This window comes from Triplophysa rosa, linkage group LG2 (genome assembly GCF_024868665.1).
Source record: "Triplophysa rosa linkage group LG2, Trosa_1v2, whole genome shotgun sequence".
Taxonomy (NCBI): Eukaryota; Metazoa; Chordata; class Actinopteri; order Cypriniformes; family Nemacheilidae; genus Triplophysa; species Triplophysa rosa.
The window spans coordinates 27608987-27624001 of record NC_079891.1 but is presented as its reverse complement, the minus strand read 5'-3'; the positions used below and the strand labels follow the sequence as shown (position 1 = coordinate 27624001).

General features: G+C 42.0%; 2 protein-coding genes across 2 annotated transcripts; one reads left to right on the top strand and one right to left on the bottom strand.

The window, feature by feature from the left end:
- Window positions 1-63: 63 nt before the first annotated feature.
- Window positions 64-2168, bottom strand: uprt (uracil phosphoribosyltransferase (FUR1) homolog (S. cerevisiae)). The gene is made up of 7 exons (XM_057325646.1): window positions 1783-2168; window positions 1539-1581; window positions 1131-1200; window positions 960-1022; window positions 713-874; window positions 538-636; window positions 64-455 (listed from the first exon to the last, which is right to left on the bottom strand). The coding sequence occupies exons 1-7, from the start codon at window positions 2028-2030 to the stop codon at window positions 349-351; spliced, it is 792 nt and encodes a 263-aa protein (XP_057181629.1). The 5' UTR covers window positions 2031-2168; the 3' UTR covers window positions 64-348.
- A 760-nt stretch (window positions 2169-2928) lies between these two features.
- nexmifa (neurite extension and migration factor a) lies at window positions 2929-12972 on the top strand. The gene is given in 5 exon segments (XM_057322133.1): window positions 2929-3448; window positions 6105-6226; window positions 6433-10006; window positions 10386-10432; window positions 10435-12972. Coding segments are annotated over 4 exon segments (3762 nt in total). The 5' UTR covers window positions 2929-3448; window positions 6105-6153; the 3' UTR covers window positions 10503-12972.
- The last annotated feature ends 2043 nt before the right edge of the window (window positions 12973-15015 follow it).

The following is a 15015-nucleotide window of genomic DNA, read 5'->3' as shown; positions in this document are numbered from 1 at the left end:
GTACAGATGTTTTGTATAAGAAAATAAACAGACGTTGTTTAATACAAAATATTTTTATTTTCTTGTTTGCATCATTGTAGAATGTTCAGGAACAGTCTAGAACACAGTTTGTTTTTCCTGGTAGTGTCATAGGTAAGCATGTGAACTAATGATTTGACATTTTACATGGATGCACAATAAAACCAATAAAAATACAGAGACCAGCCCCGATGAACCAATCACACGCACAAACACTCTCCATGGGCTGGTCAGGCTTTACAGAAACAATAATAAACACACACAAGCAGCTTCAGCTGAAGTCAAGTAAAGGTGTCAGCTGAAGTAAAAAAAAAAGTGTAACTGGTTAAGTCAGTCTGTGCCAAAATACCTCTGGCCGAAGTGTGTCGGCGCAACGACATGAACCTCAGTTGTCAGTATAGTGATGTCAGGAAATTCCTGAATAATGGACTGGGCACCTGCATACAAACAGTCATTAGGATGGCAACTTGACCATAGAAGATTAAAGACATATTCAAAAGGGGAATAGCTGTGTCTTACCATGTGGAGTGGAGAAGAGACTTAGTAGTATGATGTGTTTGGCTTGCAGGCCATGTTCATTCAGTACTCGTATGGCTTCTATGACAGTGTTTCCTGTACCTGAACACGGACAATGAAATGTTTTCTCTAATGACACCTCACATGGAATTTCACCTGGGTATAGAGTTCTACTCACTGAGGATGGGGTACATAAGCAGAACTTTCCTTCGGCTGATGTCGGGAGGGAATTTTGCATAGTAAACTTTGGCCTTTTGCGTCTCCTCATCGCTCTGGATCAGAATCTTGCCAATACGGATGGATCTGCAGCAGTCCCTCAGGCCCTGCTCCATGGCCTCACCTGCACACACAATACACGTTTACAACTTGATGTACATGGTGCACACACATTAAATGGGGCATGCCTGTGTGACAGAAAGACCTACCGCTCCTCATGATGCTAACCCCACAGTTTCCCTTTTCAAACTTCACACCGTCATATTTGTGTCCTGCATATAAGTGTCAAAAAATTATACAAAACATTGCTCCTGTGTTATAACAATATATATGCTAGAAGCAGTGAGCTTGGAAATAAATCACTATAGTAACAGGCTCACCTGTTGGCGTGGTTACGGTGCATTCACTGTATGGAAGTTGATTTAGACCTTCCTCTACCACCAACCTTATCTGAGAGTAAAACAAACATATTCAGCAACACAGCAAACCAGACATGACAGCCCTACTTTTAGCTACACATAATTCATAGTTTATTATTCAATAACATGTTACAGTCAAACATCATAGCCAATTAACCAAGCTTATCCCGCCACAATGTAACAAGGAATTCACACTGTGTTTATTGCAAAAAGACGTGCATAGATGACGTGCTTTGTAAGGTACCTCGAGCAAGCGATTTTACTGTTACTCTCTGTATGTCTAACACTTTTAAACACACTTTTAAACACAAAGACGACAGTCATGCCGGTGTTCTGCAGAACACCGGCACTATTTGCGCATATTCTTACCAATCTATCTGCACAAAACACAAAATCACCTCTACTGGTAGTTCTGGGAGAAACAGAAAAGAGAAAGTGTAAAGTCAGAATTTATCCGTTTTACATAACAGTCCGGCAAGACACTGATCATATTGATCTACGTTACATTGTTGATTCCGTACACGCGCAGTGTTATGTCTGTACAGTACATATGTCACATGTGGCCTGTACAGAGACAATTCTGGTCGGGTTTAAACGCTGAATAGACACTCACTTGTCCCTAATGATAGTCTGAAGCTCTCGTATTTGGTCATTTAATGGCAAGAGTTTCAACTGAGGTCCTATCTGTCGGTGGATGTCGCTCAGGGTTTGGTTTTGACACGGCTCTATGTCATCCTGACAGGAATCGGCAGCGCTACTGCTGCGGGCAAAGCGGACGTGCTTCGCGGCGTGCTCGGGGCTCTCTGCGTTGTTTAACTGCTGGTTATGGCACGGCATCTTCTCGATAAGATATGTTTCCATATGAATAACACCACAAAACAAAGAAATCAGTACACGAAACCAACTGGTTCACAAGCAATTTCCCAGTGTGACTACCTCGCCATGTGTGAACTAGGCATCCACGCACACTCTGGAAACAACAAACTTGCGTCACATCCCCTGGTTTCATGGTTGGATAGAAATTATGTCAATCAAAATGTCACTGCCCTAAAGCACGGGACACTGCGGGCCTGATTCAAGTGACAGCCAGGGGGGCTGCAAATGTTTCTATTTAGCAATGGTTACAACGTCGAATATGTTTCTTTATGCACCTACAAAACTCTAAATTATTTTTTATACAATTCATGTAAACATAACATGAGTTATGTTTTTTTTGTGTGCGTGTTTAACGTAATATTGTAATGCTGTATAAACTAAATTATATAAACATGTGAAATAATTAACTTACCATTCAAATCGTATTTTAATCAATAAAGTTTACTACGAAAATTATGATGAATATGATCTTTTTAATACAAGTTTTTTGAAGAACATTGTATCAAGTTATTGACATGTCTTCATCCAGCTCTCGTCAGGGATGTAGAAATATTACTGTTTTAGACGGAATTTTGAAAATGAACATTTTAAAGCAGAGGGCAAAAGAGACTACTTTAATGGCCGCATCGCTGCATGGAGGATTAAGCATAAAGTAGGCTTTCTAAAACTTCTCTTTTTGTTCCATCAGTTCTATCCAATTTACAGGAATGATTTCTTTCAGCTTTACCATCAGTTATACTTACTAGTTATTATTTATTCACTTGAGACACCTGCTTTTGTAATAGCTGTTTATCTATGAGAAATAATCTGCAGTCAACGCTCAAAACCTTTAAAATCTTAGTGCGCATGCGCGTGCCTATGCACCTGTTCAGCAGTGACGCGCGCTCCCGACTACTCAGCGCGCCGCCGTGCGAAATATGGGGGCGCGCTCTTTATGGCAGGTCTCGAAAGAGGGGGAGCAGCAGCGCACGAGCGCGCCGTCGTTGTCAGGGCCGGGGTACAGCAGGGAAAAACACATACACCCGCACACACACCCCCGTCTCTCTCACACACGCACGTAAGGCAAAAACAAAAGCGACGTTAACGGAGGCGAGACCGTACTAATGCTGAGGAGCGGGAGGACGTGAGCATGCGGCGCGGAACAGGGGCTGCAGCAGACCTTTGTTTGTTTCCTGGAAACCCTGGAGCGCGAGGGAATAAAATGGAGTGGTAGGAGCTCTGAGGCGCGAGAGGCGCGTCCACCTGCTGCTACAGGAAGGCAGTCCGGGCTCGCGAGAGAGCGGAAACATGGTGAGACCACTTCATTGAAGGGAGCAAAAAAACATATGACAACATTCCACACGCTTGACGGTCAAACGGAGTCTTAAGAGCGGGCGGGACGAGCGGCCCTCGTGTAACGGGAGGTGAGTATGTGGGCTGTGCGTGTTTGTGTGCGTGATGCGGTGAGTGGGCCAGTGTGACGCGCGTCAAACGCTGCAATGGGGGAGACATGGAGGAGCAAGTGTCAGCTGTCATGATGCATCCATATTGCACAGGTGTGAGTGAGGTAGAATGGACAGTAAAGGAGGAAAGGCTTAGTGTCCTGCGAAAGCTATGAGTAGCGGAACATCGTTTGAGGGGACAGAAAGCATTGGTTCTCATGACGAATACGTGAGGCAAACCGCACACCACACTGACAAACACTCTCTTTCTCTCTCGCACAGACCATCCCCCAAGCCAAGGCCGCGAATACATACGCACTCATTCTCACATAAAATAACACAAACGCTCATGTTGGTATATTCTTTATGGACCGTTTTACGCGCGATCATTTTCGCCGCTCTTCGCTTCTGGTCTATGCGCACGACTCGGCGCCTTCGACCGATGCGGCATTTGGCGGTGGGAGATGCAGAAGAGAAGAGAGCATATCATAGCGCACCAGGCCTTTAATAATTAAGGGTGGACTCAAACCTGTTACGTCTCTCTGAATAATGTAAATTCTCTCTTGTTATCCGAAATGTTGAAAGCGTGCTTGAATTTCAGGCGCTGACTGGGACGGTCCAGTTTAGAGATAGCCTACAGTTTGATATTATGATGTTTAGAGTATGAAGATGTGTCGGTCACCGGATACCTGTCCTGGAAACATGGTATGGAAGCTTCCTTGATGCTGTCAAGCTACACAGCACACGTAGGGCTCTATCAGAATAGCAACAGAGCTAAAGTTCCCTCATGAATGTGTCCAGTCACCAAAATCAATAACACAAGGCATCAATTAAATAATCAATCAGTCAGTTTATGTCTGTTTTTTTCTCACAGAAGAGTTGCAGAGAGTATAAAAACATTTTACTGTGAGTTGCATATTCAGTAGGCACGGCAGTCTTCCTTAAAATGAGTAAATGGATGACCATAGATAGGGGAATGGTATTTTGGTTGCTTGTTTCACAGATTGACTGGGGACAGATTGCAGCAGATTTATTGATCTCTGAAAAGATCAAACAAACACACCAACATGGATTCAGTCTCTCTTTCTCTCTCTCACACTCAGTCTCTCTCTCCTGTAATTCCATTGTCTGTCTCCTGGGTGGATGTTGAAGCTGAATAAATATTAATTTCATTTTTAATAAAAGCAGTTTGCAGACAGTGCCACTGCCCTGTTCTCCATCTCTCTGTCTGCAAACTGCCTTAACGTTCAGAATGAGCTCAGCCAAGCTGTTCTGGGATCTGCCATGAAGTTTATCGTGTGGTGTTTTGGATACCAGAAACGAACAAGTTCTTGATCATTCGTCACCTTTGAATTGTACAGTTCTGTCTGCACTCTGAGCAGGTTTGAGATCACAATCTTCAAAGTTTTTGCATTCCAGTTCACTTTGTAGATGAAAAGTCCCTAAATGTACACATTACACAATGTAAAGAAACAAACATCATTTAATATAAGTAAGTTGTCGCAGAATAAGATGATGTAAAAAACTCAATTTTGAAAAAAATCAATTTATGAGAAGGGCAGTAGTAAATGCTGTGGAAAGTTGTGATTATATAGGGAGGTGTACGTTTGTGTCAATATTGTAATATGAAATTATGGAAATCCTTTTCTTATTCTGTTATATTTCTGCAAGCAATATTTTCTTGCACTGTGTCATAATCCCCATTTATATAAAATATTAAAATAGAAACGGCTTACAGAAATAAGCATGCCATAAACTGATCATTAAACAGATTTACAGGTTTAGTCAACTCAATTACAGCAAAAATCATTCTTTCTTTGGGAAAAAATGCATGTTCAGCAATGTAGTTTTGCTATGAAAATTGTGTTCCTATTATGAGTTAGTTATGTTTGTAGAACCGGGCCCTGGGCATTGAAGCAGAATGCCCACTCAACACTTTCATTGCTCCTCTGTAATTCATAGATCTTCATTAGGTCAGTTCTGCATTCCTATGTAAATGTGCCCTGTGGGAACACCTCAAACTGTGTGGTAGAGATCAGCATTCCCCCTGTAGCATTTGCAATGGCATCATATTTATTTATTTATTTTACTAGAAGGCTGCATGTATTTTTACGTTTACTTATGTGGCAGACTATTCTGACACACACAGTGCCTGGGGGCCGAGAGAGAGGGAGCACTCTTTCTTTTCTCATTCTCTGCCGTTATAGAGCTCTTTCATTTCTTTCACATTCTCAAGAGTTGCACTTCACTGAAGGGCGATCAGAGGACAGAATGATGTAAAACAATACAACTCATTGTAATATTGAAGAGAGAAAGTGAAAGAGGGACCCACAATGGGAAAGAAAGAAAGAAGTTACAGTTACAAAATATCTGTAAAAAGTGCATTGATTTGATTGCAAAGGAAAAATGAATATTTCATCCAAAGGTATCCAAAACATCAATAATCCATTCTTTAGCCTTTTAGGGCCATCTTCTGACGTTTAAAAAAGCATTTAAAACTTTAAAAAAGACCAATGGTTTAACGGTTTATCTGTCAAATCTGGATTCCAAGTACATTCTAAGTTTTCATAATTCACTGTTGGCTGAATTTAAGGACAACATACTTGGCTCTAATCTCTTACTGTGTGTGTTTCTACAGGCTGGTCAGTGGTAATTATGTTATTGAGAAAGAGATTCAGTTGAGATTGATGGATGTTATACCAGAGTCCCGATTCTCAGGGGCAGATCACAGCCCCTGCCCAGGAGATACTAATGAAAATGGTAAAGAGTTCTATGCACTTTATAGTCAAAACGTAAACATTAAATACAGATTTGATTTATGCAGGTCATGTTTTAATGTTATTCAATGTTTATGTAAAATTATTTTCTGAGTTTCTTTTGACTGGTAATGTACATATTCTTACCAATTTTTGTTAAAGAAAACTTTTAAACCTTTGAGATTTTATTCTTTCTTTTTTATCCTGTAGAACCACATGACCCGTTGGCAGATGTGTCACATGATCTGAGGCGCTGTGATGACATTGAGCCTGCTGTGCTGTCCCTTCCCCCCCTCTGCGCCCAGAGTCAGACAACTGAAGGGCCTCTTAGCCCAGCTGACTTACATGATGGGTCTGTCTCCAACACCACCTCTTTGTCCTCTCTCTCTTCATTCTCTTCTCTATCCTCCCTCTCATCTCTCTCTTCTGTGCCCTGTTCCAAACCTGTGACACCCTGGTCTGTGCCGCAGATCTGTGAAAGGTCATCTCTCTCTAACATGGACTCCAGGGGTGGGGACTGCCTTAGCTGTCTGATCCCCAAAAACCCATCTGAACCGGAATCCTGTGAGTCCGTGCTCAACTTTTCTAGTATTAACTTGCAATGCCTTGGCCCCACCCCCAGCACAGGTCGCTATGGTGACCAGGTTCTGTCTGACCAGCTACTCAGTGGCCCCGCCCATCCATCTGGAACCAGTGATGGGGCTGAGGAGGGGAGGTCGACGCAGGAGAGTGAATCGGATGAGGACCCTGCATCCAGGAGCATATATGAAGGTCTTGGAGAGGAATCACAGGACTGGAGCTGTTTAGAGACTCTCATCAGTGAGAGCCGTATGGAGCTGTTGGACTTATGCTCCCGCAGCGAACTTGCAGTCAATCTGTTCTGTGAGGAAGATGTGGAGAATTACATGTTTCAGGAGGAGGAGACAGCACTCAGTGCTGACGTCTGCTCACTCAAGATACGCTATGAGTCCTATCAGGATGGAGTGGAGGAAAGGAGTGAGTCTGCCCTGCAGGATGAATCTCAGCTAGGCTTCTTTCCCAGCTTACCTTGCAGTAGAAAGGAGCCAAAAGAGAAACTAGACCAATCAACTGAGATTAAAACTGATGATCATGTGACCCCCAACATTAGCCCAGACAGTAACTTTCTTTTTGATCTCAGTAACTCGCCAGAAGATTCTGGTGAATTTAGTGATGACAGCTCCTGCACGGGCTCCCCCGACCACGGACTCTCACTTCGCCATGGCCGCCTGTCCAGAGAAAACTCGAGCTCATCCAGCCAACTAAGCTACCGCCTCCGGGCTAAGAGGAAGGTGGCCTACCGGGAAGATTACCTGTATGACGTAGACTCAATAGAAAGTGAGAGGAATGCAGAGAAACGTGACAAACAGCCTACAGGGCTCAAGAAAGAGCGTGATGATGACTGGTGTCCAAAGAAGAAACGACGGTCTAATCGGAGGGAGCCCCCTGTCATCATAAAATACATCATCATCAACCGTTTTAAAGGCCAGAGGCACATGAGAGTGAGGCTGGGACGAGTTGACCCATCACCTGCTGCGGTCTGTCTGAGCCCAAATGCCCTTCTGCACTATGAGAGACTTGCACCATTAAAAGCCTACTGGCAGAAAAGAGAGAAGGAACAAGAGGAACGGAATAGATTGACAGCTACAGAAAGAAACAAACGTCTCAATGGCTGTAAGAGACCAAGCGCTATGCCCAAACGAAAGCACAGGATGGCCAGACTTCGAATCCAGCAGATCCATGCAGTAGAGAATTCCCTCCCATGCCAAACTATAGTCGTCTCCACCAACAATCAGACCGGGGGGACTGAATCATTGAAAAGCACAGAGGAACCAAAAGAGGACATTACCTCCATTAAATACACTGCCAGGGCTAAAAGCAGAACGCAGGAGAGGGAGGAAAGACGGAAGGCAGGTAAAACAGGGAAGATTAAAAAATTCAAAAGTGAAGCAAGGCTTAGGTTGAAAAAAGAGGCTGAAACACAGGAAGTCCCTGAAGGCTCGGAGATTGAGCAGTGCACCACATGTTTACCAGAAAACCTAAATGACTCTTTGGAAGGTAATGTTGTTTCAAATGACACCTCCAGTAGTGATCCTGAAAAATGCACTTTGACTCCAACTGCTCCAGGGACTGCTGGAAATGCAGACCTATTCCCAGGAGGATACCTACAGACACTTCTGGAAGCTTCTGAGTCATCAAACAATGGTAACATTACATATTTCCATTCAGGGCTGCAGAATGCCACAGTGCAGACCATTCAGACCTGTGTCCTATCTCCCCCCTCTGAATCCGAGCTACCCCACTCTCCTCCACCTGTGCATGGGCCACACCACACTCAGTATGCTGAGCCCAACCTTACTGAACCAAACCAAGCCATTTCATGGCCATCCCAGCCGTCTGCTGAACAGCTGCCCTTCTCCCCTGACATCCCAACACAGTCTCCCGTGATGCCATCAGGCTTTCCCACACTGTTACCTGTGTTAGCAGGAGATGGCACACCTGTGGCAGGGTATGGTCAAGTGTCTCTATCAGGGTGCAGACAAATGACGCCATATGAGGAGTCCCAACCTGATGCTGATTATGGGATGAGTCCAGCGGTGTCTCGAACTGACAGTGGTGTGGGACGACTAGTAAGCTTTAACTCCTTAGGGTCACTTTCAGCCACCTCTAGCAATTATAGCTCACTCAGTCTGAGAGAAGGAGAAAGAGAGGAGGAGATTGGTGAGATAAACAATGGATTTCTACCACACTGCAGCCCCCGACTTGTCCTGCAGCAAAGTCTTGAGGAGGTTGCTCCACTTCGAGAGTCCACCGACCTCCTGGATATCTCCAACTTTACTCCTGACAAATTCCGTCATTCGTCACTATCTGAGATGTCCCCACCAGACACACCCAACTCTTCACCACAGCTTCTGGGGAATTGTGGAAAAGTTGGAGAGTTCTCAGAGCCGGGAGAAACAAATGTACAGTGGAGTTGCGGAGTTGTCCCGCAGCTTGATCAAGATGGAGGAGGAAACACGCACCTCCTTCAGATACACTCTTTTAACACAGAGGAGGAAAAAGAGGGGCTTAGGGATCACAAGGTTTCGACAAAAAAGGGTGGGAAAAATGGACAAGGCGCTAAAAAGACCAAAACTTCTAAAATAGTCAAAGGAGAAAAAGTAAAGCTCCCACGCCAGGGCTCTCGGTCTGTGCGGAAGATAAAAGCCTTGCTGGAAGGAAAAGCAGCAAAAAATGGCAGAGGGTCAGGGAGCGGTGCCTCATCCCCCACCCCATCACTTGGAGTGATTGGAGCTCAAGGGGAGTGGCCTAACAATGGGGGACTGTCAAATGATGACCAACGAGAATTTCAGGAACCATCAAACATCCTGTCCAATATAGTTTCTGGCATGGCTGAGGTACAGCGCTTCATGAGGGCCTCCGTGGAACCACTTTGGGGGCCCTGCCTGTCACCAGGTCAACATGCCCTCCAGAGCCAGACGCTGAAGATTCTTGGTAGTGCCGCTGACCTTAAAAAGCGGGGTGGTGCCTCGGGGGGAGGTAAAGGGAAGAAAGGGGGTGGTCGTGGTGCTAAAACACTGCCTAAACTTCTGCCACCAGGATTCTTTCCTCCCCTTGGATTGGACTGCCTCCCACTTCCACACCGTCCAGCCCACAAAAAAATGTATCGCCACAAAAGCAGCACTAAGTTTGCGCGTGAGGAACTCTTGGCAGGCAAAAGGGACATAAAAGGAGTAGCATTGACCGCTTTGGTAGAGAAACGGAGGTAATATTTTTTCTCTGCAATGTGCCCCTTCTCTCCTTTCCCTTCCCTCGCTCCCTGCCAATTCCTCCTAAAATCTTTACCACATTTCAGAGCTGCATGGCACAGACTTTACCCACAATCCTTTGCCTGACCCAGTGGAAGGCAGGCACATCCTGCATGTCAGCCCTGCTAAACTACCTACTAGACTGATTGAAGTCTCACTGTCATGGCTGCACCCTACTCACCATTGCTGCTTTGTTGCATTTTTACCTGACAAATTTTCAGTTTTTGTTTGAATTTTGTTTTCCAAGAAGACAAAATGCCTTGAGTCTATGGATTCTTCTTTAGTGTGGTGTTTATCTAAATATCTATTTTTTTGTCTTTTTGTTTTCCGTTGCAGCTATAACACTCTATGTGTTAAATCAGTGTCACAGCACCAAGCCCAGCGTCTGCTATGTCTCTCAGAAAATGGTTGCCTTCTGTTCAGGGGTCAAAAGTCTTGTGTAGTATTTTGTGATAAGAATGATTTTCCCCTTGTTACTGTGCCAAACTCTCAGAACTTTGGGCTTTGACGTACTAAAAGACGGGAGGTTCTGAAACGTATCAGTCTCAAATGAGATTTATTCATTATCATTGTTTGTTTATAAGTTGTGAAAGGTGGGGTTCATTCATCTGTGCTCCAGTGAATCTCCTCCTGCCGGTATCAAAATGCTGTTGTACACGAACATATGCACTATTTACAAAACAAGATTATATCAGACATGTTTAAATTAATGTGCCAAACTATGAACAATTACATGTACAGACATTTTTATCTACATAAATATTTGCTGTTTTATAATGTTGCAGTGACGGGGACTGTGTGCGTGCCTGGGATGGGGGGGTGGTTGTCAATATGAGATTTACTCCTGTTGCATCACATTTGTAGAAACAGCCAGCGGTGAGGAGTCATCTCAGTAGTCAAAAGAAAAACGTTGTTGGTTTAATTTCTGTATTTTACACTCCTGAGTAGTTTAAAATTAGAGGCATGATGTGAGAGAGATGCATGACAAGAATTGGGGGCAGGGGTTGAAATAATGGCAGCGGGAAACATTGGTAGCCTTTCATTCAAATTTTTTTCTGGTTGGTAAAAGTTGCCGTAGGTGTAACAAAGAGATCATTCCTACTTACACAATATATAATGCATTCTAACTTGTTTACATCTCAAAACTTCTAGTTTAGCTCTCCTATGTTGTTCTGCTCTGTTGAAGTTTGCTCCATGAAAACCAGTTACGAACAGGACCAAATCTTATTTTTTTTGTAATTTGTTGCTAGTGGTGTGCATGCATTTAAAACATGATATGAATATGTGCTGTGAATGCTGATCCCCAAATTATTACTTTCTCTTACTCTGTTTTTCTCTCCTGATTTCAAAACCATTGTTTTTCTATTGCTGTTGGAATGTTATTTGTTGTGTATAAAAAAGAGGGAAAGATGCCAACCCCATGTTCTGTTTACTTCATTACTTCAGGATCTTTTCTTTACTTTACAAGTCCCAGAGTCCCTCTCTTTTGAGATTATGCCAGGAAGGTTTCGTTTGCTCATGCTGAGTTCTTTAACACTTTAAAGTTTAAGAACTGTTCCACTGTTTTTGTGCAAATGCTCTTACACATTGCTGTCAGTTCATTTGGCTTTTCCTACCGTAAAAACATTTCTATGAAAATGTTGGGGAAAACAGGTGCAGATGATGGGTGACACTCCACAGCTGGTGGTGTGATTCAGACGTGAGCTCCTCTAAAAAAAACTCTTGATTTTAAGGGGAACTAATTAGAGTTTTCCTAGCCAAAAAAGCTTCATCAAGAAAAATCCAGCAAATGTTAGCCTGTAGAAATAATTTGTTTCCTCCATGCTGAGCGAATGGAGATGTAACACAGTTGGTTCAGGTCTGTTGGCTCAGTGAACCCAACTGCATTCACATCTCTCATTCCCACAGCTGCCCATCTATCCATACAAGCTGCTTTCAGTGCTGCACCTTGCTGTACTGTGTTTACACAGCACTGCTGTTGCTAAACCTGACAAAAGGACTATCTATTGAAACCTGAAGGACATCTGTGATGTCCATGCAGTGAGCTGTTGTTCACATTTTGAAAGCAGAGCTAACTGACATAAGTTGGTAGTTCTAAAACAGTGTTATTCCCCTGTAAGTGCGTCATGTAAAATTAAAACAGGCATATCAAAAACTTAATTGTGCCCTAATTATGAATGTATTATATTGTCAAGTTGTCATGGTTTATTTGACACTACATTACTTGTAACTACTTTTGCCTTTTTCTCATCATCAAGGAAAAAATAAACTGTTTCTACTACCTGGTCAGTCTTCACCAGGTGGCTTCTCAATGACTCTTGATGTAAGAAAAAATGATGACCTGTATATTTTTCATTGTGCCAATTTGTAACATATTTTCTAAGTGTATATTTTTCTTAGAAAGTGATGTGAGGTCGTTCTTACTGTGGCTTCTGTTCTTTCCCTTTTCAGCAAGTGAAACGGTTGCTAATTGCCATGATGTTTTCTTTCTTTTTCTTTCTCTCTCTCATTTGTTTTTTGTTTGTTTGTTTTAAAACCAAAATTTTTAAAAATTCTAAAAAAATTAAATACATGACAAACTATTGTAAAGGAGAGAGAAGGAGAGCAAGCTGTGACTCTTTGTTGAGTTTTTTTTTGTAATTGGACCAATCTTGTTGTAAGAGTGTTGTGCTCTAGTAAAGATATATATTAATTTAAAGATAAAAAAACATGAAAACAGACAGTGGAACAATGACACTAATTTGTGATCTCATTGCTGTTTTATAGATTTTCATGTAAATTATTCTAGTATTTTGTTTTTGTTGTATCTGTCACAAAAGTTGAAATATTTGTGATCAAGCCTGTATGGTGACAAATGTAATATTGGTAACTTGCTGAGTTTTGTAATCATGTTTATGGAATAAATATTAATTAAAAGAGCTTTTCATCACTTGTTTCAGTACTGTGTAATTTATGTTCTGCAAAAAAATGGGAAAAAAAGGATTATTTGATTATGCCTTACAACTCTGCCCATAAAACAAACCATGCAGAATGGGCTGTTGTTGTTCTGGAATAACAACCTGGGACCAGATTCCAAACATGTGAATACATACCAATTAAAAAGGCAGTTTAAAACTAAAATAGTTCCTAAAAACTGTCTACAAACTTGCATTAACCAACCGCCAGAGTGCGTTATCAACTAAAAGTCATTTTTTAATGAGTTAACGGCTTGAATATAGATTGATGTGGGCGGTCCTGTGTTCCCTTATTCTCATTAGTCAAATTAGCCAGTCCTCCAAAACGTGACAATAAGAATGGTACGGCCACAAGATCATGTGGTTAAGTAAATTTATACATTCTTATCTCGTGGCCAGGACACGCGATGTGAAGGATGAAAAGATCCTATGTTGAGGAAATTACATGCATTTTTGTCTTTGATGAGTAAAACAGACCTGCTTGACCACCATTTGGGGTAATGAAATTCACGGATACCACGAGGAGGCGTTTGAGACCGTTTAATTAAACCCACCAGATTGTGTTAGATTTTATTAATATTTTACCAAATGCTATACTTATTTTTATAGTGTTCTTCTATGGATGCGGAATGCTATGCTATTATGTTTTTATTAAACGTTGTGTTTTATGCAAATATGCTCCATCTATTCATCTATTGTAATGTGTAGGCCTACATAATATTAAGTTTTGCTTATGCCTATACAGTTCACTGCTTTTTATATGGAGGATAAGCACATTTGCTGCCGTTGCTCAATGCTAAATTCAAGCATATTAATATGAGGATATGTTTAAGGAGAACGTTTTTAAAATACTTTCTAGAGTGATTCTTACCGTAACACGTAAGCACAAGCAGGCACGTGCAGAGGGGGGTGCTTTGGCGTTGAGCCCAGGCCCATTTTCTTCCTCGAGAGAAAGTGCCCTTTTTCTGGGATTTTTTTTATAATTGGATATATGAATGTGTACGCGTATGTGTTTCTGTTTGCGCACGGCTTTCCTTGTCAAACAATTAGAAAATGTCAGGTCAGGTCGGGAAATGTTGAGAGTTCCGTATGGAAGGCCGAGAGGGCCAAAACGTTTGAAACTAACGTGTTAACACGCAATTACGTGTTAATGCGTAATTGCGTTTTAACGCGTAGTACGTGTTAACACGTAATTGCGCGTTAACACGTAATTGCGTGTTAACACGTAGTTTAAAATATGGAAGGCCGTTTGATCAAAAATGTCTTTAGACGTAACGTGTACAGACGTTAGACGCGTTATTGCGCCTAAAGACGTAATTTCGTCTACAGACGTTAGACGCGTGGACGCGTAATTGGGTGTAGACGCGTAAACCTTAGCGGCTTCGTTGTCAAAATAAGAGTCACATCCAGCAATGCAGACCTTACTGATATTTTATGTTTGCTACTCTTTTCTGTTGGCTGTTATACTTATTTAATTAAAACATGGCAATGATACGCTTAATTTAATGATTAAATCAATAATCATTAAATGAATAATATGCAAATTTGTCCTATGTTGTGACAGCAAAAATGTAGGAAAAAACCCAAGAACGAAGATAAATCTCTCTTATGCTATTTTATATGATAAAATCCCTGTTATGTTATTTTATATGATAAACATAAATATTAATAATATAAATAATGTAAAACTAACCAATTTATTCGTCAACTACCAATATCCTGTGCTGTGATCCAAAAATAAAATGTTAAATATAACAGGGCTGCGTTTCCCGATAATGTTGTCTCTTAGCTATGAAGACTCTGAAGTTACACCTTAACTCAAGTTATTCCTTTTCTAGGCGTATAGCCTACTTCCTAAACTATACCCATAAGAGGTTACATTCTTACGTCCCACGTTACCAGGTGCTTTCCATGGTGGTGGTGCTGAATAAATATTGATCGTTCGACAATCAATTATTCACTCTATACAGGTACTGCTTTACTGCATTATGTGAGGTAGCGGCGTTCTTTAT